Source organism: Stegodyphus dumicola, chromosome 2, assembly GCF_044657685.1.
Source record: "Stegodyphus dumicola isolate Sdum_Otavi_A_Nest chromosome 2, ASM4465768v1".
Taxonomy (NCBI): domain Eukaryota; kingdom Metazoa; phylum Arthropoda; class Arachnida; order Araneae; family Eresidae; genus Stegodyphus; species Stegodyphus dumicola.
This window is the reverse complement of record NC_140769.1, coordinates 200,605,523-200,632,145: the sequence shown is the minus strand read 5'-3', so window position 1 is coordinate 200,632,145 and position 26,623 is coordinate 200,605,523. Positions and strand designations below refer to the sequence as shown.

The following is a 26,623-nucleotide window of genomic DNA, read 5'->3' as shown; positions in this document are numbered from 1 at the left end:
TATTAAAAAAGAAATGAAAGCTAGCCAAGAATTCGTTAAACAAGAGAAGAAAGCCTTTATAGGAAAGACGGAAGCTGTTCAAATAACTTTTAAAGAAGATATGAAAGCACTTCAGGCATCTGTTAAAGTAGAGAGGATAGCTGATAGCTGTTCAAGAAAGCTTGAAGCAGGACAAGAGGAAATGAAAAGAGAAATTACCTGCGTAATAGAAAACAAATTCGAGGCAGAATAGAACGTGTTGAACGACTGAACCGAAGAGTCGGGAGCTGTACTCTGTGTGTCATCGAGCGCGTCGCGAGTTGTAACGTGGAGAGTCTCGAGAGTACGTGGAGTTCCGAGAACGACCGAGCAGATTCGGGAGCTGTACTCTGGTGCTTTGCAGTGAAGCTGTCTCCATGGTAACAGCCTGACAACTTGAAGGCTGTGTCGCTGATCGTGTCAGCGTGTTTATAGTAGTTCATCAACGACTGTAAAACATGTTTTGGAGCTGTCCTGACAATTACTGGCTAATAAAATGTGTTTTGATACCTCATCAAGTAGTGTCGTCATTATTCACTCCAAATACATACGAACCCGTACGAACGTGAAGGGAAAAAATAACGTAACAACTGGTGTCAGAAAAAGAAAAACGTAACAATACCTTATATACTTCCCTCTTAAAGAGCGACAGGGGATCAGGGGACCCAGTCGCCAAATTGTGTTGGTGACGAATTATCGTCACCCTCTTTTTGCTCGGGCGTCACTATAGACTCATTAGGTTTCTTTCACCCTTCTTTGATGCGGATGACATGAAAAATGCGCAATGCCTTCGCCGGGCTTCAAACCTGAACTTCTCGAATACGCGCCGAGTATGCTACCGTTACACCACGAAGGCGTGTTGGAAGGAGGGAGGAAATACCTTATAATCTGAACCCCTAGACCTGCATATGGATAGCCGTTATAATCATCATGGCGGATTACTGGAGAAGGCCTTGTGTAAAATTACCGAAATGCGAAATAAATGTGGATGTTTGGTGTCTTGCTTAAGAGATCTTTGAAAGTTAGAGAATAGTGAAAACGTTTTGTCGGTGTAGGGTTAGGGCAGCGAAAAAACAGGATTATGGATTATGCGAAGATGAGTGATTGAAAGATTCAAAACCTTATTTTAAGGTAACTGAGTTTCTCTCAAAGATGGATATTTTATGCTCTCAGTTTCGACATCGTTTCCAAGATGAGAAGAACATTACCAAGTAATCCAACACGAATTTCGTATGAAAGCGAATGAAAAAAGTTCCACGACAAAACAGCTGATTTGACCCGATAAACATTTTCAAAGAATGTCAACATTTCCATCTTCATAATCTTTAGTTTAGGCGTCGTTTAAAGAAGAGCTTGAAAAAATTAATAGCGTTAAATGATTAACAAAGCTGCTGATAAAAAATCACAGTTTACTTTGATCGAGTTTTCCATGCACAGCATGCATCATATACTACTTAACGATTCGCGTGAGTGAGTTAAGGCTGAACGATCTTCTCAAAACTAAAGTTAATAAAAAAATAAAATAAAATAAAATAAAATAAAAATATTTGCGAAACTGTATGGGACAAGAAGGACTCGAAAATTTAACTTTGCACTCAACTGAGAATAATCGAGCCCAAAAAATTTACCATTATAAAACTATTAATGAGTTTGCTTTCTTTTATTTAGAAAATTGAGATTTTTTGTAATCCAAGTGTAAAAAAGTAGTGTACTCAATAATTTGCTTAACATCTTACCGTAATGATATTGCATGTGTTTCATATTACGCTCTGTATGACATCAAATAGCTTCGAATATTATGTTCTTTTTGATGTAACAAGATTAATCAGGAATCAAAAACACCATATAATAGCATGCATCAAAGACACATTTACAGAAAAATCTTCCATTCAGTTAAGGAAGCCACTTTAATATGTAGAACTTCACCTTCTTGGGAAGCATACACTTGGTCGAGATTCTGGAAAAGCTCAGCGAATTATCGCTATGTCTTGTTAGAAACTGAGAACATAAGAAGGATGTAAAAGACCCACTTATTAAGAACTCAAACAGTTAAGAGAAGGCACTCATTGTGCTTCCAAATCAGCCAGCATTTACGGCGTTTTTGAAGACTACAGAATTTAAATTACAAGTAAGTTTAACCTTTAAATTAGCCCAAAGGTTACATAGCACGCAAGTGGGTTCAAAACCCATGCCGGCGTCATAAGCGCTATTCGTAAGCATAAAGCGACGCCGTACACAGACTGCTAATCGTAGAATTTCAGCTAGTAACGTGGCCTTCAGCAGGCGGAACACGCTCTATCTGAGAAATCTGAAACCTTCCTTTAAATCCTATCACTTGCTAATTCATTTGAATACGCGCTTGTTAAAATTAGCCTTCTGGCAGGAAAATAGAAAGGGGAATGACAGTAAGGATACTGAACATAAAACAACTATAAAATAAAATAAATAAATGACTTACAAATTGTTAAGAAATGATCAACCATAGCTAGAAAAAAGTTCTTAAGCCTGAGAAAAACAATAAAAGGAAGGTGGTTTTATATGTTGCTTCTTGGCCCCCAAGTCTCTAGTTATGATTGGCACTTTAGTATCTTGAATTAATAATTAATTATTTCACAAAGTTCGTAACGTTTCAATATGGTTTTTTGACAAACAGACAGAAGAAAAAAAAAAAAAAAAAAAAAAAAAACAAGCAAACAAACAGAAAAAATTATCTTTCAGCATATCAATTAAATCTGCCCTCAATGCAGTGGTTATAAATAAGGTGGAGTTCTGTTTCTTAGCAACATGAACGGATTTCATAATAAATTTCCAGGCTTTGTATATATTTTAAGTATTTTTTCTGTGTAAAGATTCCGATTTTACTGCATAATAAAAAAATCTGAAAGCTTTCAGGTTTTATATTACGCCCAAAGGGGCGTTTTTTTTTTTTTAACGTTTTATGTGTTACCTTTATTAAATACGATGTTCTTCGCACTTAAACCACATAAAATTCAATTCAACAACAATATCACAAGATATTTAAAAACAGCAATTCTTTAGAATTTTTAATAGATAGTCTCGTGCTCTGCAGATATATATATATATATATAATATATATATATATATATATATATTATTTCCTCGTGCAGTGTTGCCATTGCTCGCTTTGAAATCGTTCAGTTTGTTAATCAAAAATTCGTTAAAGTTTTACAAAATTTGAAATAGATAATGAACCAAATTCGAAATTCAAAATTTGGGCTTCCAGGTGCCCATGTTGGGATAGAGGATTACGTTATTCAAAATTGGATGGCTCTAGGTATACTGTCGTTATTTTCACAATGCTAAACACATACATACATTCACGCAGAGTCTTCATTATTTAATTTCTCTTAATATAATGCAGAGCGAAATATCTGGTGACAACATTTTGAAAAGTGATCCAACGCAAAATGCCGTTTCGAGACTAATAGCCCTTCTGGGTAACGCTGCTTTGGGCTAAAAATTCAATTTCTTATTTTAATGCTATTTTAATTTAGCATTACAAAATTGTAGTCATTCGTAACTTCAAGGACAGCTGAGATAATTATTATATAGGTAAGGTCAAACTGCGGCTTGCGAGCTACTTGCCGCCCTTTGCTCTCTGAAGTGCCACTTGTTTACAACAAACAGTCGTTTATTTTTTTGAATCTTTCTACAATATTTTTTTACGTTTTAAGACAATATTTCATGTTTCCGCTTAAAAATGAATACATTCTTTACAAAGAACGAAGATGCAGTAGAATGTTTTCTGGAGTCCTAAAACGAAATTTTCAGCTTTTTACTAGAAATAATTAAAATAATGTTTTTTTAGTTGAATAATTATAATTTTTCAATTTAAGTTACATATTATAAAAATAATGGTTATAGACATGGAATGTGGTGTTTTAAATTTCGGCAAAATTCAACTGAAAACTGGTGCTGAGTTTGTCTAAAAATTAAATGCATTTTGAGAGAGGGCGGCAGAGTCCCTCTTCTTTAAAAAAATAAAAAGTTTTAAGTTTTAGGCTACAAATATGTCACTTAATTAGATAAAAATAATTAAATAATAAAAAAGAGGGGAAAAAGTAATCCTGGCTTCATCTGACTAGCAAACGATTATGAGTTACAAGATATTAAAAACTTTCGGACAGAAATTATTAAATTTGGAAGATTTTAATTATCTTGAAAGCTTTCAGGATAATCTAATTCGTCCATTGATGAAGTCCGTTGCTTAATGCTGGCAAATTAAAATTAAAAGAACGACTGAGGGACCAACAAAAGCGAATCTTCTAATAGCTGCAGTAAATTTGCAGCCATGGAAGGCATTCGCTGCTGTTTGATTTATTATTCATTACTTGCTTTTCATTTTATTTTCGCCCGTATATTTGATGTACTTCTTGCGCACAGCGAAGAACATTTTGTTACTTGTAAAAGATAGATTCAGAGCCCTATTTACAAAATTGGAGACTAGAGTCAACACCTATTACAGAATGCCCTCTATTTTTTCCCCCACAATAGATGTGACTGATGCAAGTTACTTTAATTTCATATAACGGTCATTTAGGGTAAAGTATTTTTTATGTGGTTTTGTTTTAATGGCAAAGCATTCGAAGGCTATCTGCTTAAGGGAAGGAATGCCTTCGCGGAGGACTTTCTAAGGGAAACTGGCTCGTATACCAATTACACACGGTATTTATACTAACATTTAATTTTTCTGAAAGAAATTGGAAGGGGAAGAGAAAGGACGGGGCGGCAGATGTCTGAAGAATTCTTATTGGTTTTACTGCAAATTTAAACTGCGGTATAGAGTTGTAATCAAATTAATGCAATGAAGTTCCTTATCCATTCAGTAATCTATTAAATGAACGAAATATTGAATTAAAAACTTCAGCGTATTTCAAACGTAGAAAAATAAAATTTTAATGGTCTCTTTAATAGTCTTCCATGGTATTTATACCCATACCATTTAAAAAATCAGTTTTGAAAATGTTAAAAAAGTCTTGTTATCTCGCTCATTATAAATCATAATTTAATAATCTATAATTTTAGATGTAAAAGACTGCACTTTTTTTCATGCTTTATTCTTCAGTAGTTAATCATTAATTCGAATGAGTAACTACTGAGGAATAAAGCATGAAAAAAAGTGCAGTCTTTTACGTAAGTTACGTAAGTTGAATTTTATAATAGAAAAATTCGGATAGAACTGAGATTTTATGTCATTTACGAAATACAAAATATTAAATCACGAAGTTTAACATTTTTTTTCTAATTTTTAAAACCTGGAATTATAAAAATTATTAAATGTTTTAAATACCGTAGAAGGATTTGTAGAAGCCCTTGAAAGCAGTGGCCCAGGGTATGTGTTGTGGCTTGAACTTATACAGAAATTTTAAATACTGTTTAATATCGTTTTATTTGCTTTTTATTGTTTCGAGAATGGCAACAAAAGATTATTCATGTTGTTGTTCTAAGAATTGTTTACATTTGCTAAAAACGATAATAAAGATTATTTTTTCTTTAAAATGTGGAGAAACGTTATTTGAAGATACAGATATCCAATTATACAGATTAATTTTCAGTCAGTAGCCAGTACATGTACCCCTTCTGCCCCTTGCGAGGATCTTCATTTAATCGCTCAGTTTTAAACATTACGTCGGATATATTTAAGGATTGAAAAACTATTTGGCCCTGCTTGGTTTAACATTATAGGTTAGAAACTTCCGAATATAAATCTCAACTGTCTCAGTCTTATACATTTAGTTATTTCTTCCATGAAATCTTGATTTTCCTCTGCGTAATGTCATTTCGAATATCGAAATTAAAATTCATTTAGTCTAAGCAGGCATACAAAATGATCACCAAAATCAATCAAAAAATGATGATATAAGTGCTGCCATCTATGTCTTACAGAGGAAAGCAAATGAATGATAGTACATTCATATGGTTCTTACATTTCAACAATTCTTTTCTTTTCTCATTCATGAAAAATAATTATATAACTTTTATTAAAGTAAGAAATGAATATGAAATATTCGTAAAAACTGTTACATTTTGCAAAAACCGTTAGCGATTTTTTAAGTGTTTATAGCATTGTTTTATGGTTGGTTGAGTTTCATTTTCTCCTTACACACGCGTATTCTCTTACACGTCTCATAATTTGTTTTGCAAATACAAAGTATACTGCATATGAATATTTTGAATTCCTAGCCTAATGCTTTTATTAGAATTTAGTAAAGGGATGTCTATGATTTGTTCCAATAAAAAATTATGAATATTCGTTGTTTTTCAGAGGAAAATACGAAAATACAAAATATAAAAAAATAAATAATTCTGGACCACATGTGTCCAGAATCATGGCTTAAGAAACACCTGTTTTGAATAACGCTAGAAATTTCCATTAATATAAAGTGTATTTAAAATTATACCTATTAGATAAATATAAAATAAAATATATAATATATAATTATAATATAAAAAAATATTATATAAAAATATAATAAAAAATATATGTTATATAAAAATTGTAACATAAAATTAAATCAAATCTGACAGTCAAACCTTTAGATCACCCGAGACTTACCCACAGGTGGTTAGTTTATAAATTAAGAATTTAATTAAATTAATAATTAAATTATAAATATTAATAATTAAACTCTGAAGATGCGCAATATATTTATACAGATTATTAAAAAAAAGTTAAAGGTACGTCAAGGTAGTCGGCCTGTAGTGGTGATCAGTAGTCGTCCATCACTACTGGCCAACTACCTTTGACAGCCTCGTCAAGTTGTGTCTTGAAGGTTGTAGGGTTTATATTTATTTTAACTAACATTTATTTTAAGTTTAAACTATCTTTCCTGTCAAGTCTTACTTTCCCCTGGAACTGCCAATGCCAGAGTATGTAAATTTTAGTAGAACGCGCAAGGATTCAAATTATCAGCGGAAGTATTCTGAGTTAAATAGAAAGGAAACGAGTTCGAGATGTGCTGTTCTTACTTCACGAGCGCGGAGGTAGTTAGCCAGAAATTGAAGAACCACGCGCTTCGGCCTGTGTGCTTGTCTCGGCCAATTGTTAATCGTTCAACATGATATTCAAAGTTTGCTGAATTAGCAGCGGTATTGTAAAACGCGGTGAGGTTAGTTACGTTTAGAGAGCCTCGTAGTTAGTCTCTTGTTATTATTTCTTTTCAGGTTCTTATATTTTAACCGCCGGATCGACGTAGATTGTGAGCGTCAAGAGCACGCATTTGTAATTTCTAAAGTTGAATAAAAAGGGACTTAAACCCTTTTCAGGACTCTGTCTAATTTCCAGTTTCAGCTGTCACCACTTGGTTGCGTGCAGGTTGGAGGCGCGCAACTGTACATTGGCGCCCGAACACTTGTCGAACTGAAATGGCCGAAAATCGGATGGAAGCCGCGGGACAACAACAAGAAATGGCAAGCCAATTGGAAGGATTTGGGTACCTGGTCCAGACGTTGAGAGCGTCAATCAAGCCCAACGTCAATTTCGACGGAAAAAATTCAGTGGCGATATTTCTAGAAAACCTTGACAATCACTTTCAGCTCTACCCTGTGCCTGAAAGACAAAAAGTTGCCATCGCCACATCTGCACTAAGAGGACAGGCCGCGCTATGGTGGAAGAATATAGGCAAATATTTATTAGGGGAATTTGGAGGCCAGACATATACATTTGAAAATTTCAAAAAATCGTTAGTAAAGGCCTTCCCCATAGTGAAAGATCGAGCAAGGCTAGAAGCCGAACTATATAGTTTCTATCAACGGGATATAGAAGAGTTGACGGACTTTACTCTACGAAAAATTAAGCTGACGGATATGCTGTATGGGAAGAAACCCGACGCGAAGATTATTGAAATAATCTTACCAAGATTGTTACCTGCTGTTCAAGACTACTTCGAAATTAGAAACCCAAGCACAGTGCAGGAGCTTTTCGAATTGGCGGTGAAGTTTCAAAATCGCAGAATAGCGGAAAAAGCTAGAGGGGCATCGTATTCTCAAAGTACCCGAAGGCAATCTTCAAATGAGCAAACCAGAAATGCAAACCGCTCTTATGGGGGAAAGAGCTATCAAGCTAACTCATCGAACCTCGAAGGTCAAGGCCCAAAAAGGAAATTTGAAAACAAACGTCCGCGTACCCAGAAGGCAGAAGTTGAAAGGAAAGCTTTAAACGAGTAGAGGGGCCTGTGAAAGCGAGGGTCCAGACCCCGGAAGTTTTAAAAAAACCCTCAAAAAGACATTTAAATACGGTCATCTTAAAGAACTCACATCTACCAATTATACAAGTCCTGGTTGGCGATGTACCAGTAGAAGCCCTCATCGATACAGGAGCAGAATGTAATTTTATGAGTGAGACATTCTTCAAAAAGAATTTTATAGGTTACGATTATTTAAAAACAAAAACACAGAAATTATAGCGGCGCAAGGAAAAACCTGTCACTGCATCGGGAAAGTATCATTAAACATACAGGTAAAAGAGGAAAGCCTCAAGGTATTAATTTTTGTGGTAAAACATCTGCAAAATCCTCTTATTTTAGGTATGGAGTTTTTAAAGGCCGCGAGGGCCAAATTGAATTTTCAGGACAGTTCTATTGTGCTGGAGATGGATCAGAGGGTGGTGGAACCTGTGAACAACCGCAAGTTGACCTTAGCCATTTGAATGACCATGAAAGTCAAGCCATCCAGCAAGTGGTAAGTAATTTTTCTAACTTGTTTTCAGAAAAGCCTGGTAGCTGTCAAATAGTTAACGCATCAGATACAGTTAACTGCCGAAAAACTAACTTGTAGGACTAAACCGTATCGTTATGATAAACAAAAAGACCTAATCATCGAAGAACATATTCAGGAAATGTTAAAGAACAAAATAATAACGCCCATAAATAGTGAGTACGCGAGTCCAGTCGTACTATGTAGGAAAAAGAACGAGTTTCCTCCTTCGGATAAAAGGGCTTGGAGGTTTGCTATCGATTACAGAAAACTGAATAGTATTACTAAATTCCCAGTTTACCCTTTGCCGGTTATAGAGGAAATTATTAGAAACATTAAATCTACTAGATACATGACTACTTTGGACTTAACGTCTGGCTACTATCAAATAGCTATGAAACCCGAAGACATACATAAAACCGCGTTTATAACAAAATCGGGCGCTTATGCATTTTTACGCATGCCTTTGGGTTGCGTGGGGCCCCATCAACATTCCAGAGAGCTATGGACATTGTTCTAAAACCTGTCTTAGGAAAATCGACTTTAATCTATCTAGATGATATAATTATAACGAGTAGTACGTTGAAACAACATATTAAAGATCTAGAAGAAGTGTTTAAATTATTAAAAGAGGCCGGTCTTACAATTAACGCCTCAAAATGCAAGTTCGCAACTAAAGAACTTAAATATCTGGGTTATAAAATTTCGCAAAAGGGTATAGAAACTCATTCAAAAATAAAAGCAATCAAGAATTTCCCACCGCCCAACACCGCCAAGAAACTTTCTTCTTTCCTTGGGTTATGTTCTTATTATCGGTCATTCATAAAAGATTTCGCTAATATTGTTGAACCGCTGTTAGTAATTAAAAGAAAGAAAACTAAATTCACGTGGACAGCGGAAGCAAATACCGCATTTGAAAGATTAAAAGAAGCGCTCATCAATGCCCCTGTTTTGAAATTCCCGGAGGGGGACGAAAACCTGGAAATTGCAGCACATGCGTCGGACTATGCGGTGGGTGCGGTTCTTATGCAAAATAGCCATCCTCTGGAATTTTTTAGTAAAACGTTGAATCACACACAAAGGAATTATACAGCTACAGAGAGAGAAACATTAGCCGTATTAATGGCTGTACACAAATTTCGAGTTTATTTCGGCAAAGCGCCAGTAACAGTCTTTTCGGATCATGCGGCTGTTGGTAGACTTTACTCGGGGAAAAACCTAACGCCCAGGTTAATAAGATGGGCTTTAAAACTCCAAGAATATAATCTAATAATAAAATATAAAACGGGTAAGGAAAACAATGTAGCTGACGCACTTTCTCGTATAAAACTGGACGGTGAAGGTAATGAAATTAAATGTGCTGTGTTGACTTCAAAAATTTTAGATTCTAGAGATACAATTATCGCTGAGCTGAAAGCTGATCCTGAATTTGGAAGTATCTATGCATATTTGAAAGACCCCGAAAGCTTTGAACATACAGATATCGATGCGATAAGAAATAGAGCAGAAAACTATGAAATAATAGATAATTTATTATTTTATACGAAAACAACAAACGAAAATCTCGAGTACAAACCAGTCATCCCAGCCTCGCTTCGATTAAGCATTTTGAGGAATTACACGACGCGAAAACAGCGAGTCATTTAGGGGTCAGAAAGATTTTAAAAAGGGTACGCGAGGCGGTATATTTCCCGCAATTATACAAAATAGTAACTGCGTATGTCAGGTCCTGCAATCAATGTCAGTTAATAAATGATATTAATTACAGCCCGGCCGGGTACTTAAATAGCATTCGCGCTACATTTCCGAATGAAATTTTAGGCATAGATCTGCTTGGTCCCTTCCCCCAGAGCGAGTTAAATAAAAATAGTTTTCTTTTAGTAATTGTAGATCACTTTTCAAAATGGACAGAAATTGTGCCACTTAAACGCGCGTCAGCCAAAACAGTCGCAAATGCATTCTTACACAGATACATTTTAAAATACGGTGCACCGATAAAAGTCATTAGCGATAACGGAAAACAATTCATTAGTCAAATATTTGAAAACATATGCACTGGACTTGGCATACGTCATATCAAAATGGTTCCGTATAGACCACAGGCAAACATAGCAGAAAGAGTGAATAAAAACATTGTAAAAATAATTCGCAGTTACGTTAGCACACATCACAAGCGCTGGGATGGCTACATAAATGAGTTAGCTTATGCTTTAAGAACGGCAAATCACGATACTACGGGAAAAACCCCAGCAGAATTATTTTTAGGCGTAAAGTTAATTACACCTTTAGATAAATTATTCTTTGTGCAACAAAGAGAGCAGGAGTTTAAACAACAAGATGTGCAAAAGTTGATTGATCAGGCGCTTAAAACCTCGGATACGGCAAGAAATAGACAAAAGTTATATTACGATAGAAAACGCCGTGAAGCAGATTTTAAAGTTGGGGATAAAGTATTGAAGCGGAAATTTTCTTTATCAAGTGCCCCAGACAATTTTATGGCAAAGCTAGCTCCAAAGTTTGACAGCCCCTATGTAATTCAGGAAATCAAAGGAGTCGTATTGTACCTTAAGAACGAGAGAGTTGAAATCTGTAAAGCAAGTCCAGACCAGGTGAAAAAATACTATAATCAAAATGATTTTGAAATCCTTAAAAGTTTCTTGCAGGACTCAAGCGTAAAAGAAGTAGAAGGTCCCGAAATAACGTCACCCGTTCCACCACCCAAGAAGCAGAGAAGTGAAGAGAGACCTAGCCCTTCTACAACCCAGGCGACGGTACCGAAAAGAAAAAACGAAAATTTTCAGACTCCAGCATTAAAGAAAAACAAGAATGCAAAGCCACCGCGTAAAGAAACCTTGGTAAAGAGGAAAACACCACCTACAACGTATCGCAGTAGAAATTTTACATCAAGGAGCACGCTCCCAGGGCCAGAGAGTCAGGTGCAAACAAGGCCGCCGTTCCGGAAAACAAAAAGACAGCAGGAGGAACGAAAAGATCAGCAACAACAGAAGAAATTCAAGAATGACTCCAGACCGGAGGACGCCAAGACCAGCCGTCCAGGGAAGAAACGAAAAAGACAGCAATCCGACGACTACGATGCCAAGAGGCCGGCATGAAGAGGACGCAAAAGAAAAACTAATGTGGACGACACTCGGAGGTCAGTAAGGAGAAGATTGACGTCCATGAAACCTATAACGTGGGAACAATTCTGCCAGAAAAGAATGACGGAGTTTCAATCATCGAAAACTCAAAGATAAGTTAAAATCTTCTATAAAATTTTTCTTTTGTTCCGAAATGTTATGCGTAAATACGAAGTTCTATGTTTTGACGAAAGTCAATGTGTCTCGGTTGAGACTTAGTTTTGTTTTACTTATTTAGCTAAGGCAAAAGTATTATTTTCTTTAAGTATAAAATCTAAGAACAAGCAGTTTCTGTTGGTCGAAAGACTAATTCTGTTATGTTAAAGCCAAAATTTGGCCGAAGATAAAAATAACTTCGTATTCTTGTATTAATAAAAACTTTAGTTTCAGTGCCGCCAGCTTGGCGAAGAATGAGTAAAGTAAAAATTTATTTTCTCTTATTCATTTTATGGTAAATTGTAAAAATCATATGTCTTAGAATTTTGTAAATATACGTAAATACTTGAATGTTATGTAAAAGTAGAATTTAGTCTAGAAGCATAAAATTTTAGATGCTAAAAGTAAATGCTCAAAAGCAATGAATTCAAAATTTAAGTATTAAACTGTAGATAAAATCATGCTTTAGAGCGAAAGCCTGCATGTCTAAAGATGAATGAGGGGGAAGTTAGAATGAATGTGTTTTGTAGGGTTCTCCACCTACACTTGAATTTTAAGAATGTTAAAGTAGCTCATCGAGTTGTAGAATGTCGAGTAAGGTGTGTCTATTTGGTCGTTGAATTCTAACAAATCATTGTGTTTAGGGGAAGTGTTGCAATACTAAAACACGAATATTCCCGTTTGACACCACACATGGTGGAGAGCCAGGGTAAAGCTAAATTAATGTTTGAATACTTGAATGAATGTGAAGTAAGCAGTAACTAAGGAAAATAAATCGTTTAAAAACAAAAATGTATTCAGTGTCAAGAAAGTGCAAATTATAATGTATTTAGAAAGATACTGATACTTATTCCTTCCAGATGCTGGAAGGAAAAGAACAAGATTGATTTCTGAAGTCCAGGAAAAGTTGCTGTAAGAAGAGAGATTTAAATAAGTATCTACAGAAATTTAGTATACCTTTTGTTACATAAGATTTTTTTGTGTAAACGAGGCTCTTAAAAGTTAGTTCAGAATTGTAGAAACTTTACAACAGGTCGTTTGTAGGACCTGCTTCCAAGTTTTCCAAATTCTGGCAGCGGCAAATGTAGGGTTTATATTTATTTTAACTAACATTTATTTTAAGTTTAAACTATCTTTCCTGTCAAGCCTTACACTCCCCTGGAACTGCCAATGCCAGAGTACATAAATTTTAGTAGAACGCGCAAGGATTCAAATTATCAGCGGAAGTATTCTGAGTTAAATAGAAAGGAAACGAGTTCGAGATGTGCTGTTCTTACTTCACGAGCGCGGAGGTAGTTAGCCAGAAATTGAAGAACCACGCGTTTCGGCCTGTGTGCTTGTCTCGGCTAATTGTTAATCGTTCAACGTGATATTCAAAGTTTGCTGAATTAGCAGCGGTATTGTAAAACGCGGTGAGGTTAGTTACGTTTAGAGAGCCTCGTAGTTAGTCTCTTGTTATTATTTCTTTTCAGGTTCTTATTTTTTATTTTAACCGCCGGATCGAAACTTGCCTTGATCGTAGTTTGTGAGCGTCAAGAGCACGCATTTGTAATTTCTAAAGTTGAATAAAAAGGGACTTAAACCCTTTTCAGGACTCTGTCTAATTTCCAGTTTCAGCTGTCACCACTTGGTTGCGTGCAGGTTGGAGGCGCGCAACTGTACAAGGTCAAGTGCTCGTCAAGGTAGTCGGCCAGTAGTGATGATCCTTGGCGGTCATGCTTTTAGCTAGATTTTTAAAACATAAATCAAAGGACTCTCCATTCGAGATTCCTTTGATTTATGTTTGTATGAGAGTAGCGTTATCAAAGTAGAAAGGTAGATGGTTAATGGTAACCTAAGGATTGATGGATCACCAGCAATTAATCCAAAAATTACTACTGTAGGATTATGCAGTAAACTTAAGTAGATTATTAAAGTAAAATTAAAGCGAAAGACCGCAGTACCAATCCATTGAACACCGGTGACCCGTGAACTGGCAATCTTGCAGAAAACCAGTAACGTTAAAGTGGTCACCAAACGTGATCTGAACTCGTAATCTTCCGAAGCATTTCAGATACACTGAACTTCTTCAAAAGATTTCTGACGCTACTCTCATGCAATTATCACTCACACGTTTCTTTAGGGGCAGGGAAAAAAAAAAAAAAAAGATTCCAGGCCAATTACATGGGATGAAGAAGCTTTAGTTTCATTCGAGCAGTATAAAGAAAATCTGGCCGAGACAGCTAAACTCGGAAAGGGACAAATTATCTCCTGTTATTGATGTCTCAGATACGACCCATCAGTCTGCCCTGCGGGTTCATACATCTTTTAGCCCTAGCCTAGATCATTAGCTTTCTTTTCAGAAGGACTTTGTAGTGTCATTTAGAATTTTTTCGATGTTAGAAAACTAAAGAAATTCGCAATGCCCTCACCGGGATTCGAACTTCGAACCTCCCGAATGTGCGCTGAGCATGCTTCCAGCTACACCACAAAAGCATGCAGAAAGGAGAGAGAAAATACCGTATATAAACGAAGAAACGATGAAGTGCTTAATGATGGAAAACTTTCAGCTGTTCATGCATTGGTGAAATTTTTTTGTCATTTTATCGAAGCTGAATACTTCAGCGCATTCAGTGACCACAAACTTGTCAAATTTAGTTTCAGAAAGAATCCATCTGCATCTCAAAGACAGCTGAGATAATTATTTTATAGGCATGGTCAAACTGCGGCTCGCGAGCTACTTACCGCCCTTTGCTCTCTGAAATGTGACTTGTTTACAACAAACAATCGTTTATTTTTTAAATATAATTGCTTTTTGAAATAAAAACCATGCAATGACACGCTTTTTTATTAATCGCTTATTTAATTTCTTATATTGTTTATGTAATAATCTAATCGATTTCAAATTCTCCACCGTAGAATTATCGTCAGAGTAAGAAACAAAACTGTAAAAAATTCCTTTTCTATCAATTGCTATCATAGTTTGTTACTTTTAGAACAGATAATGGGCTTCAAAAAAGTATAAAATTTACTAAAGTCTAAAACGAGGTAATTTAAAAAGTAATCCTCTCTAATTTTTTTCTCTTACGTTAATTTTATTTTAGGCAGTTTCTGCTTACATTTCTCCTGTGTGATCCTCTTGCTTTAGTACAGTTATTATCCAATGTGTTGGAAGATTTACTATTCTTTATAGAATATTACTTTTATTTAGTCCTTAAATAACTTGGGTAACTGAAAAAAAAAAATCTCTTTCAAGGAGGAAAGTCGCTGTCCACGTACGGCTCATCCAATTTGGAGAGGAATTCGAAATTTGGAGATTTTAGAATTGGTAAAGCAAACTTTCCTGTACTTATTTGGTTCTCATGTGCGAGTGTCCTTCAAAATTAATTCCACATCTCTAAGCAAGTCAAATCAATTTTATGCAATTTCTTCACATATTTCGCAACACCTTACAGTAATATGGTGCAGTTAACACATTTTTCTCGTGAAACTCTACCTTTAATAATAATTCCTTGATAATTCTAGGAAGGAATCATAATTTATTTCATCAATGTTTGAGTATGCTAAAATTTTTGAGATTCTCGGGGAGAACCACTTGTTTGACAACGATTTGAATTCTGCTCAAAGTTTTCAGTTCACGTTTTGTTAATTGCTGTCATTCGAGATACAAATCTTTCAACTTCGTCATCATATTACATCAATGAAGGATCAACTGTATACAAATATCCCTCTTCTACAAAACTTCTATCAAAACACGACATACTGATTCAGTTGAAATCGCTTTAATTTGTGCTAGTTTCTCATATGTTGGTTGACGAACGTCTTTCTTTCTATGTCGTCACAAATATCGCACTAGGATAGAGACGCATTTTGTCCCCCGATACTTCTAAAATTTTTCACCCCTTAGTTCTGCCCATGGAGGTAGGAAGTAAGATGGAGTAGCCCTAAACAGGTTTCTCCCGTACCCTGCTCTGAAGCACTGGCGATCCCTACGTGGTGACCAAAACATTGGGTCATTTACCATTAAGTTCAATGGGTTTTGACGCGATCGGATGTAAATATTTTGTAATTACGTCGTAAATATACATATAAATGTATATATTTTCTTTTTCTACAACACTTCAGAGTCCTAAGTATATGAAAACAACATATTTTTAAACAACATTTCATTCTGAACGGAATTAAATGCAGACTTTTCGCAGAACAGTTTTCTCAGGATGGTTTAATTTGAATGAAATATTTTCACAAGTTTTCGTTAATTACATTAGAAAAAAAATTTAAGGTAATTCGATTTTATTCGGTTAAGGTACAAAAATTAAGATCAAAGTTTATTGTATTATTAATATTAAAATTATGCATTAATTCTTTTCTATTTATAGAGCTTCTTCCTAAATTTCTTAATAAACCTTTCTTAAATATGACATGATTTTTTGGCTTCTGAGGCATCTTTTAAATCGAAAAATATAAGTCAATTTATAATTAATGCTCTATTCGGTTCATTTTAAATTAGAGAATTATTAGAAATTAGCGAAATACTTTAAATACTACTTAATTTTCTCTGAACATTTCTGAAAGGGAATAAAATACGGATTTTTTAAAGTATTATTTAAAACTTGTAACTGAGTTATTATAAAATAAAATGTAAGGGGAATAATTCTTTTAATTATACTTATCAGATTTTTTTTACCATTAATTTCAACAATACATATTCCAAAACTCTTTATTACTTTCTTAAGTGCGCATCTCATAGCATTTGCTTTATAATGTGTTAACAGATTGCTTTCCAGTACGAACAATTCTTGCTTAAATAGTTTTATAACGTATTTGTCAACAGAATTTCAATTTATGTTTACAATTCAATATTAAAGTTATTATATATTTAGATAACATTTATAATCATTATAAATTAGATAACATTTATAATCATTATAAATTAGATACATTTAATAATTAGATTTCTTCACAGATGTTTATAAATGAATAAATTCTTCATTTCAAATACATTAATAAATAATTTAATGAATATTTATGTATTTTGTTAAAGGCAGATACATGCTTTTTGCAAGCACATGCATAAATACCCATACATATTTCATATTTTTCATTTCCGGCATGTGCAAATCTTTAATTTCTGTGCATTCACTATATTTTATTTTTAATTAACCCAAATAAGTAAAACGTGTAAGCCCAAAGGGATTATTTTTCAGATATATAAAATTAAAATGATGAGTTTAAAATGAGCAGCAGTGTACGTATCCAAATGATCAGAAGGTTGTTGATGCGTATTCCTTGATCTATTGCACCAAGATATTTTATTGTACATTTATTTACAATTTATTTACAAGTCGTATGCCACCTGGCATATTTACAAGCGTTATGCCTCCTGGCATGTATATGATAGACATATTCTGCCACCTGGCATGTGAATTGATACATCATACTAGTTTTCTGCCACCTCACAGATACGATGCAATTACCTCGATTAGCGGTAATACGCCCGACATTTTGGCGTGTCCGCTTCCCTTACGTTCTGTAACGCAACTAACTTTTTGTGCGGTTCGCCCTCTGGGCACAAATCACCGCAATCACCGAGGAGGCCAAAACATCCTCCCCCCCCGATGAATTACATTCATCTTAATACAATCTTCGATATATGCAAACAAGTAAATGAAAAATATAGAAACTGAAAACATACAAAAACCTTCAAAAAGTATAAAATTACATGTTACACTTACCAATCTTCTAGCAAAACATCTTATATCTTACTATATTGAAACGTTAACTATGAGGGTTAAACTAGAACAAACAAATAAAATTATTAGTACAATAAGAAATGAAAATAATAATAAAACATATTCAATATAAACCAAACGCTTAAGTTAATGTTCTTCAACTGGTAAAAGACACAGTTTGGTAATAGGACGTTTAATGTCCCCGTGCACAGTTTTTAGTCTAACCACTCGGACATTATTGTCTCTTCCAGGAAACTCTTCTATTACTCGCCCGAGTTTCCAACGTAATGAAGGCATATTATCTTCTTTAATGAGAACCAAGTCATTTAGACGAATATTTCTGCTAGGCTGTCTCCATTTGCTACGCTGCTGTAGTTGGCACAGGTACTCTTTAGACCACCGCTTCCAAAACCCTTGGAACATCTGCTGTGTTAGTTGCCATCTTTGCAATGGAGACACTCGTACTTCGGTTAAATCTTGTTCCGGAACAGCTGTTAAAGAAGTCCCTATAATAAAGTGTCCAGGAGTCAAAGCTGTCAAATCATTGGGATCACTGGAGACCGGTGTTATTGGCCTCGAATTTAAGCATGCTTCAATTTGTGCAATTAGAGTTAGAAACTCTTCATAACTCAAAATTTGAGTTCCAACACATTTCTTTAGATGCAGCTTCATAGATCTAACAGCTGCCTCCCATATACCACCATGATGTGGAGCAGCTGGCGTGTTGAATATCCACCTTATGTTTTCATTTGCTAACCACCTTTGAAATTCTGAGGTTGACTGGACAGATGAAACTGCTTCCTTGAGGATTTTATTTGAACCTATAAAATTAGTTCCACAATCACTTCTTATTTATTGAGGTTTTCCTCTCCTCGAAGCAAATCGTTTTAGAGCAGCTAGGAATGCTTCACTTGATAAGTCGCTAGCAATCTCTAAATGGATAGCCTTTGTAGCTAAACAAACGAAAATACAGACATAACATTTAATTGGTCTTATACCTCTTCCCCTCTTCATTTTCACAGAAAATGGGCCGGCACAATCAACGTCAACCTTTGAAAAGGTTCTACTTGGAATCACTCTACTTGCAGGTAGTTCTCCCATTAATTGAATAGATGTTACTGCTCGTACTCTGCAACATTTTATGCATTTCCAAATGAATTTTTTAATTTCATTCTTTGCACTTATTATCCAGTATTTCTGTCTTATTGCGGATAACATTAAATGCAACACTCCGTGTAAATGTTTTTCGTGATAATGCTGTATCATTAATTTTGTGAAGTGATTATTATGTGGCAATATAATGGGATGTTTACTTTCTCTGGTAATTTCTGCGTTTCTTAATCTACCTCCTACTCTTAAAATTTCGTTTTCATCTAGAAATGGATTAAGTGAAATGATTTTGCTTTTAGTTTTAATCGGTTGTTCCGTCTTTAAAGCCTTAATTTCTTCTGAAAATTCATTAAGTTGAACATTTCTTATAATAAATTCTGAAGCCTTCCGTAACTCATAGGCGGTAAGCACACCAGATTGCTTTTCACGAGCGGATTTACAGTTGTTCACGAAGCGCAGAACATAAGCCATTATTCCCAGTACTTTGGTTAAATTTCCGTACAGTTCAAGATTTAGTAACGGTTCTGTAGATTCCACAAGTGTTTTCAAAGTAACACATTTACGTTCTTCACTAACGTTTTGCAAGTCAGCTTCGGTATTCATTTCGTTTATGTGATGTCGAATATCTACTTCTGAAAGCCAGGGTGGCCCAGAAAACCAATCACTATCATTAATTAGAGCTTCAGCATCCATCCCCCTCGTAAGTTTATCAGCAGGGTTTGTCTTCCCACTGAAAAAGTACCAGTTGTTTAAAATTGTTTTCTCCTTGATTTCTACCACACGATTTCTAACAAATTGTTTCCACTCGTTGGCAGATCCCTTGATCCAGTGAATGCAAATTTGGGAATCAGTCCAGTAAAATATATTTCCCTTATCCAACTGCGGAAATATCGATTGCAAATACGAACCTAATCTTGCAGAAATTAATGTTCCCAAAAGTTCAAGCCTAGGGAGTGTTACCCATTTTAATGGAGACAAACGGGATTTCGACATTATGAAACTTGTTTTACATTTATTTTTCTTCTTAAATCTAAAATATGCTACAGCACCATAACACTTGGGACTGGCATCAGAAAATATGTGAACTTCTATAAACTTCCAACACATATGACTAAAGTACTGTCTGGGAATTTCGAAAAACTTTATTTTTTCAATTTCTTTTAACCATTCCTGAAATATGAATTCTGTATCAAGGGGAACACTTTCGTCCCATTGAATACCCTTTTCCCACATAGTTTGCATTAAGAGTTTAATTCGAACAGTAAATGGATTCATAATTCCTAAGGGATCAAAGAGCATACCACATGCTGCTAAAATGATGCGTTTAGTTACTTTGAGATTTTGTAACTTCTCAAACTGAGATACATCTATTTTCAAATTATCATTGACATTGTCCCAGATAAGACCTAAAACTTTCAACGGTACCAAAGAGTCTTCAGATGTTTCACGAGAGTCAATTCCATTAAGTTTCCATAGTTCATTCAGCTCAGGTGAGTTTGAAACCCATCTACGTAAATTCATACTGGCCTCGCTAAGAATGAAAATCATGTCCTTGCTTAAATGTAAGGCCTTTGCTACATTAACTGTCCCAGAAATTAAATCATCTACGTAAAGCTCTTTTAACATACTGCATGCCTCTTCGTAGGCATCTTCATACTTTTTTAAATGCAGTCTTACTGTAACTGTTAATAAATAAGGTGAGCACTTGACCCCGAAAGGAACTCGATTGTGTTGGAGAACTTGTAAGTTGGGATTACTGTGATCGAGATTTGACCCTTCTTCATTTATCCACAAAAACTTTAAAAAATCCCTATCTTCTTTAGCTAAGCCTACCTCTAAAAATGCACGCTGAATGTCGGCACAAAACGCAATTGAATGTACCCTGAATTTAATGATAATCTTTAGCAAATCAGGATTTAAATTAGGTCCGCTTTCCAAACAATCATTAAGTGATAAATTTCCCTTACTTTTAGAAGAAGCGTCAAAAACTATTCGAACCTTTGTAGAATCCTTCTGCTCGCGCACTACCACGTGATGAGGCATGTAATATCCCGTTTTCAAACTACTATTTAAATACGTATCTACCCGTTCCACTATACCATCTCTCAAGTGTTCATTAGTTATCTCATTATATTTTAAATATAGCTCCCTATTTTTCTGAAACTTATTATTTAAAAATTGTAAACGCTGTTTCGCGATTTCATAATTGTTATTTAAACCTTCAACACCCTCTTTCCAAAATAATCGAGTTTCATACCTTTTATTCTTGTAAGTTGTATTTCGTTCAAATGACTCTAAAATTTCTTTATCTGATAGAGATATTTCTTTATCCGAACTTATCCCAATTGCTTCCAATTCCCATAATTTTTTAACTCTTTCATAATCTAAGTCCTCATTTACAACGGTTATATGATTAACTCTTGCGTCCTTACACTTTGATCCTTCGTCCTTGCCTTGAATCACAAAACCGAAAGTGCTTTCTGTTGCGACTAATTTTTTACAAATCTTCACGTTTCGTTCTCCTAAAATTTCCCAAATATAATCCGAACCTATTAATACTTGAATTTCGTCACTCGTACCAGCATCTGCTAATTCTATTCCCTTCTCAAACGCCATCTTTCGTATCCACCGAGAAGGAACTTTTACTTGCCCTAGTGTTATAGAATCAATGACTATTGCGTTAATTTTTATCTTTTTACTGGGATGGCTTACATTTTGCAATACGATTTCTACGATATCATACAAGCGCTCTTTTGCATCTTTGCATCCAAATGTGAAAATAATAAGCGCTTCTTTATTAATAATTTTCAACCCCAGTGAATCAACCACTTCTCGTAAGATGAATGACTTTGTTGACCCTGAATCTAGCATACAACGTAATACCTTTTCGTTCCCCCCTTTACACCTAACTGCTGCCGAAAACGTCTGTAAAAGAACGGAAGTCAGTGGTTTAATTTTGTTATTATTTTCATTACATAAGAGCGAAAGAGAAGGTTCAAGGATTGGCGTTTGTTTTGTCTGATTGGAAGTATCCGTCTCTAAACCTTTCGATGCGGCGTCACATATTAACGAATTATGTAAACCTTGGACATTGCACAGTCTGCATTTTTCATCTTTATGAGCACAGATACGCCTTGGATGCCCTTTCGAAAAGCAAATAAAACATAAATAAAACGATCCATTAATGCCTTTCGGCGAGCCTTTAAATCAAGTGCGCAATCATGATTCATATGACAAGCAGATAAACAAAATATGCAGACATTTTGATTCTCTTTCTTAGGCGGCGTACAGAACTTTCGATTTGGATTAAAATGTGATTTTTGAAAGTATTTAGAGGGAGTTTCGCTTTGACTAGTTAATACTGAAGCACCTTGCTTATTCGTACTGTAAATATTTCTTTTAGAATGCATGTAAGATTTATTTTGATAACCTTGATGGGAACTTTTGTTTCGTATTGATGCTTCATTTACATCAAGATTCTTAGAACGCGCTAACATCATTGATGTTTCCCTACATTCCACTTCCGTTTTCAAGAACGTTAGTAGTTCATTAACATCGAAATTTTGTTTATCACTTCTTTTCCTAGTGAATTCTAGAGTTAAATTCTCGGGTATTAACTTTAACAAAATAGGGGATAATAAATGTCCATAAGAACCACTAGTAACATTTAAAGAATTTAAATTCCTTATTTGTATTTCTATATCGTCATAAAGCTTCCTCAAAGAAGCCGTATTTCCAGAATATTTTACAGGTTCTAAACTCAACAATTTATTCATATGCGCATTAATTAGCAGGTCATCTCTGCCAAAACGGTTTTTTAGTATATCAACAGCCACCGTATAGTTTTCACTAGTAAATGTTAATCCACTAATAGCATTTAAAGCTAAACCTCCCAAAAGCGATTTTAAATAACAAAACTCGTCAACCGAACTGAGACTTTCGTTTTGCTGAATGGAATTACTAAACTGATTCCAGAATTCAAGCCAAGAACAAGGATCACCGTAATATTTTGTAATCGTTAATTTTGGCAATTTTAAAATATTAACTTCACAAGTTTTCAACTTCGGAGATATAGTTTCCTCACTAGAATTTCTAGATTCAACTTTACACGCGTTTTTTCTTAATTTTTCCTGAATTTTACATTTAAAACTTATAATTCTTTCCTGATATTCCTGCGCGGAAATTACTTCTGTTTCCAACTCCTGTTCCGTAATTATAAGTTTTTCAATCTCAGAATCGTATTGTTTCAACAACTGCGATTTTTCAAGTAACATTTCGAGTAATTCTTTTAATTTCTCATCCGCGGTTTCACCCTCTTCTAACAATGCAGAATCTATTTTACTCATCAACTTAGTAGTTAAGTTACGCGTCACCGTACACAACTTCTTTGCCTTATTCATAGCCTCCATTTTACCATTAGATTCTATCAACTATAATAATCACCAAGATTTTTATTCAACAATTCTATTCAAAACTGGAAAAATGAAAAAGGGCCTACCTCGAATTTCTTCGCGTTAAATCCTGGCTTTTCAGTCATGAACTCACTAATTTTCTTCGTCCATTCTTCATCTCCACAAATCAAGTCCGGTGTCACCAGAAAAAATGTACGTATCCAAATGATCAGAAGGTTGTTGATGCGTGTTCCTTGATCTATTGCACCAAGATATTTTACTGTACATTTATTTACAATTTATTTACAAGTCGTATGCCACCTGGCATATTTACAAGCGTTATGCCTCCTGGCATGTACATGATAGACATATTCTGCCACCTGGCATGTGAATTGATACATCATACTAGTTTTCTGCCACCTGACAGATACGATGCAATTACCTCGATTAGCGGTAATACGCCCGACATTTTGGCGTGTCCGCTTCCCTTACGTTCTGAAACGCAACTAACTTTTTGTGCGGTGCGCCCTCTGGGCACAAATCACCGCAATCACCGAGGAGGCCAAAACAAGCAGTAAAGCCTCTCCTTTAAAAAATTTTAAAAGGTACATGTTACAATAATATATGGATGTGAAAAAAAATTATTTTATTTAAAACATTTTGGCGTTTGGAACATAAAATAAAAGTAGCGAATACTCTATCAAGGGTATCGAAGACGTATACAATTTTAAAGGTACCATAAGGTATTTTTCATTCTTTAAACATAACGTTTTTGTTAGAATTTATATTTTTGTAGTTCAACAGCTTAGAATTTTATAATACAAATTCATAATCAAAATAGCTGTTGTTAGTTATCGAAAAATAACCAAGATGTGATTTTTGCGTAAATGTCACTAAACTATACAAATTGCTATTATCCATCACACTATGAATGTTTCTTTCATGCGAAAGTGTCCCTTTTTCGCTTTCTATGGAACTGTCGTGTGTCGAAATACTATCATAATCTTGTCAAGCGAGCTTCTGAATGTAAACAAAGAACAACCCATCTGGTGATCGAAGCTTCGAAGCAATGCTTCACTTCTAGTGCCGGTTGGCCAGTCCTTCCTTTCTTACCTCCATGGTTCTGCCGCTCAATGACGTTGCACCGGTTACCGCGGCTCTAGTACCGGCATTATACTTCTTTGATGTGTTGATATTTTTCATCATCTTAATCTTCGATCATCATGTACGTCTGACACGTCCTTCACGTGAATGTTGTTGTACTACGATTCACTGCCTGATCACTACAAATTTCAAGCAATGTGTAAAGTATATTTTAATTTTATAACAGTTATTTTAATTTTAGAGTGCTTTCCTATCAATTCTTGTTTCCATTTACAACTCCCTACCAGAATGAGTTTTTAGAATCGCGTTGAATACAAATAAGTTAGAAGTAGTATTTAAGGAAGGTTCAGTTTTTTTCGTAAGAGAGAGCTATAGGAATACTTAATAGCGCGTGTTTGCCTTCGGGCTAAATCTTTCTTGAAGCTGTTACGTTCGGCGTATATTACGTGCCTGTTTATATTCGCCGGCTAGTTTAAATTAAGGCCAACTACGTTATATAATTGTATTAGCTTCAACTAAGTCTTTTAGTTAGTTATAATTTTTTTATTTCTGATTTTGAGTGTAAGTCAAACTGGAGGCTTTGTTGTAAGCCCTTTCTCATTCATCTTATTTTGAGTGAAATAAAGAGTAGTTAACTCTTCTTGAGTTTACATCTTCAGTTATTTGAACTCAAAGATAAGTCGCTTAACAGTTCACTAGTCATTTACGTTAGCCAAAAATAATGAGGAACTCTACAAATGTAATGTGAAATTTTGCTGGATTTACCCCCGTAAACTTTCAGTTGTAAGTCTGATTTTTACTTTTTCTACAATTACAATACCCTCATACGCCTACAAATTCCATTTCAAAAATTCATTTCAAGCTCCATTTCGGATTTTTTATTTCTATAGACAGGTTGTGCAACCATTAGGTTGAAGAAGCAAGAGGAGGAGCAGCATGAGGAAGAGCAGCGGGATGAGCAGCAAGAGGAGGAGCAGCGTGAGGAGAAGCAGCGTGAGGAGGAGCAAAAGGAAGTGCAGCAGGAGAAGCAACATGAGGAAGAGGAGGAGCAATTAGAGGAGCAGCGTGAGGAGGAGCAATTAGAGGAGCAGCGTGAGGAGGAGCAATTAGAGGAGCAGCGTGAGGACGAGCAATTAGAGGTGCAGCGTGAGGAGGAGCAGCACGAGGAGGAGGAACAGGGGAAGCAGCAAGAGGAGGTGGAGCAGGAGAAGCAGCATAATGAGGAGCAGCATCTACAGCAATTGAAGATTTATCGAAACACACTCGCGGTTTAGTCCATCGACGGTTATCGCGACTGCAATTAAAATTGCAGGAAAGAAGAATAAAATGTGTTATAATAAATAAACCTGGCAGTTAATATTTTAACTATGTTTTGAAGCAATTTAATTTGTAGACAAGTTTATTTGGCTATGTAAAATAACACAGCACCCAAAACAAAAAAATTTCTTTAAAAAAAAAAAAAAAAAAAAAAGGGACAAAGAAAAGTCTGATAGGATTTAGATTGTAATTTCGCATCAGAGAGTTTGTTCTAAATTCATCAGAGAGTTTAAAAATTCAGCTATTATTGCAATTATTGCAATTATTAATATAAATTTTTAACGTCGAATCTATTGATATGTAGATAAGTTTTTCCTTTTCTCCACCAGTAAGCCAGGATTTATAGTAATACTCGAAGGGATTTTTTTGTCCAGTCCTATTCAGCTTATAATTTAAACCCTCGTAACCTTATATTCTCACATCTTCGTAGACACACAAATCTACGTTTAAGTATTCGACTCCGAATATTTGCATAATTCTTCCATCATTATAATTAGTACCTTTTGTTCAATATTTTTCGTAAAAATAGGTATAAATTGCAAATTCTTTCAATTTTGCTCATGAGTGTATATAGGATGTATCAGTACAGTGGTGACAAACTTTCAGGAGAGATGCGGTACACCTAGACGATCAGAAATCACATATCAATGCATGGTCGGAAACGCTTTCCTGGTGCGGTAGTGACGACACAAAACGCAAAAAATGAAGGACACAAACAGTGAGACAAAACATGTTTTATTGTGCTTAGTACGGCGGAAGCCTACAAATAAGAACAAAGTCAAACAACGATCGTCATTAAAGAAGGTGTTCGAAGTTACGATCCCGGACAGTGATGCAGGACTCATTTCTCTGGCGCATGGAAAATCTGCATCACGAATGGAAGATCGCATGGAAGATGCATGATGCACAGTTCCTGCATCACGTTCCGGGTCATAATTTCCAATGCCTTCTTTGTTGATCGTTA

The 26,623-nt window shown here is 35.2% G+C and overlaps 1 protein-coding gene across 1 annotated transcript; it reads left to right on the top strand.

Moving 5' to 3' along the window:
* The first annotated feature begins 13 nt into the window (after positions 1-13).
* LOC146998798 (uncharacterized) lies at positions 14-25,976 on the top strand. Its single transcript, XM_085810253.1, has 2 exons — positions 14-127; positions 25,233-25,976. The coding sequence occupies exons 1-2, from the start codon at positions 14-16 to the stop codon at positions 25,614-25,616; spliced, it is 498 nt and encodes a 165-aa protein (XP_085666379.1). The 3' UTR covers positions 25,617-25,976.
* Positions 25,977-26,623: the final 647 nt, after the last annotated feature.

What these genes read in the sequence shown, in the direction of transcription:
- LOC146998798 (XM_085810253.1), top strand. Translation starts at nt 14, where the DNA reads ATGAAAGCTAGCCAAGAATTCGTTAAACAAGAGAAGAAAGCCTTTATA. An exon ending in CACTTCAGGCATCTGTTAAA is followed by an intron (nt 128 to 25,232) that starts GTAGAGAGGATA and finishes TTATTTCTATAG; the next exon opens with ACAGGTTGTGCAACCATTAG.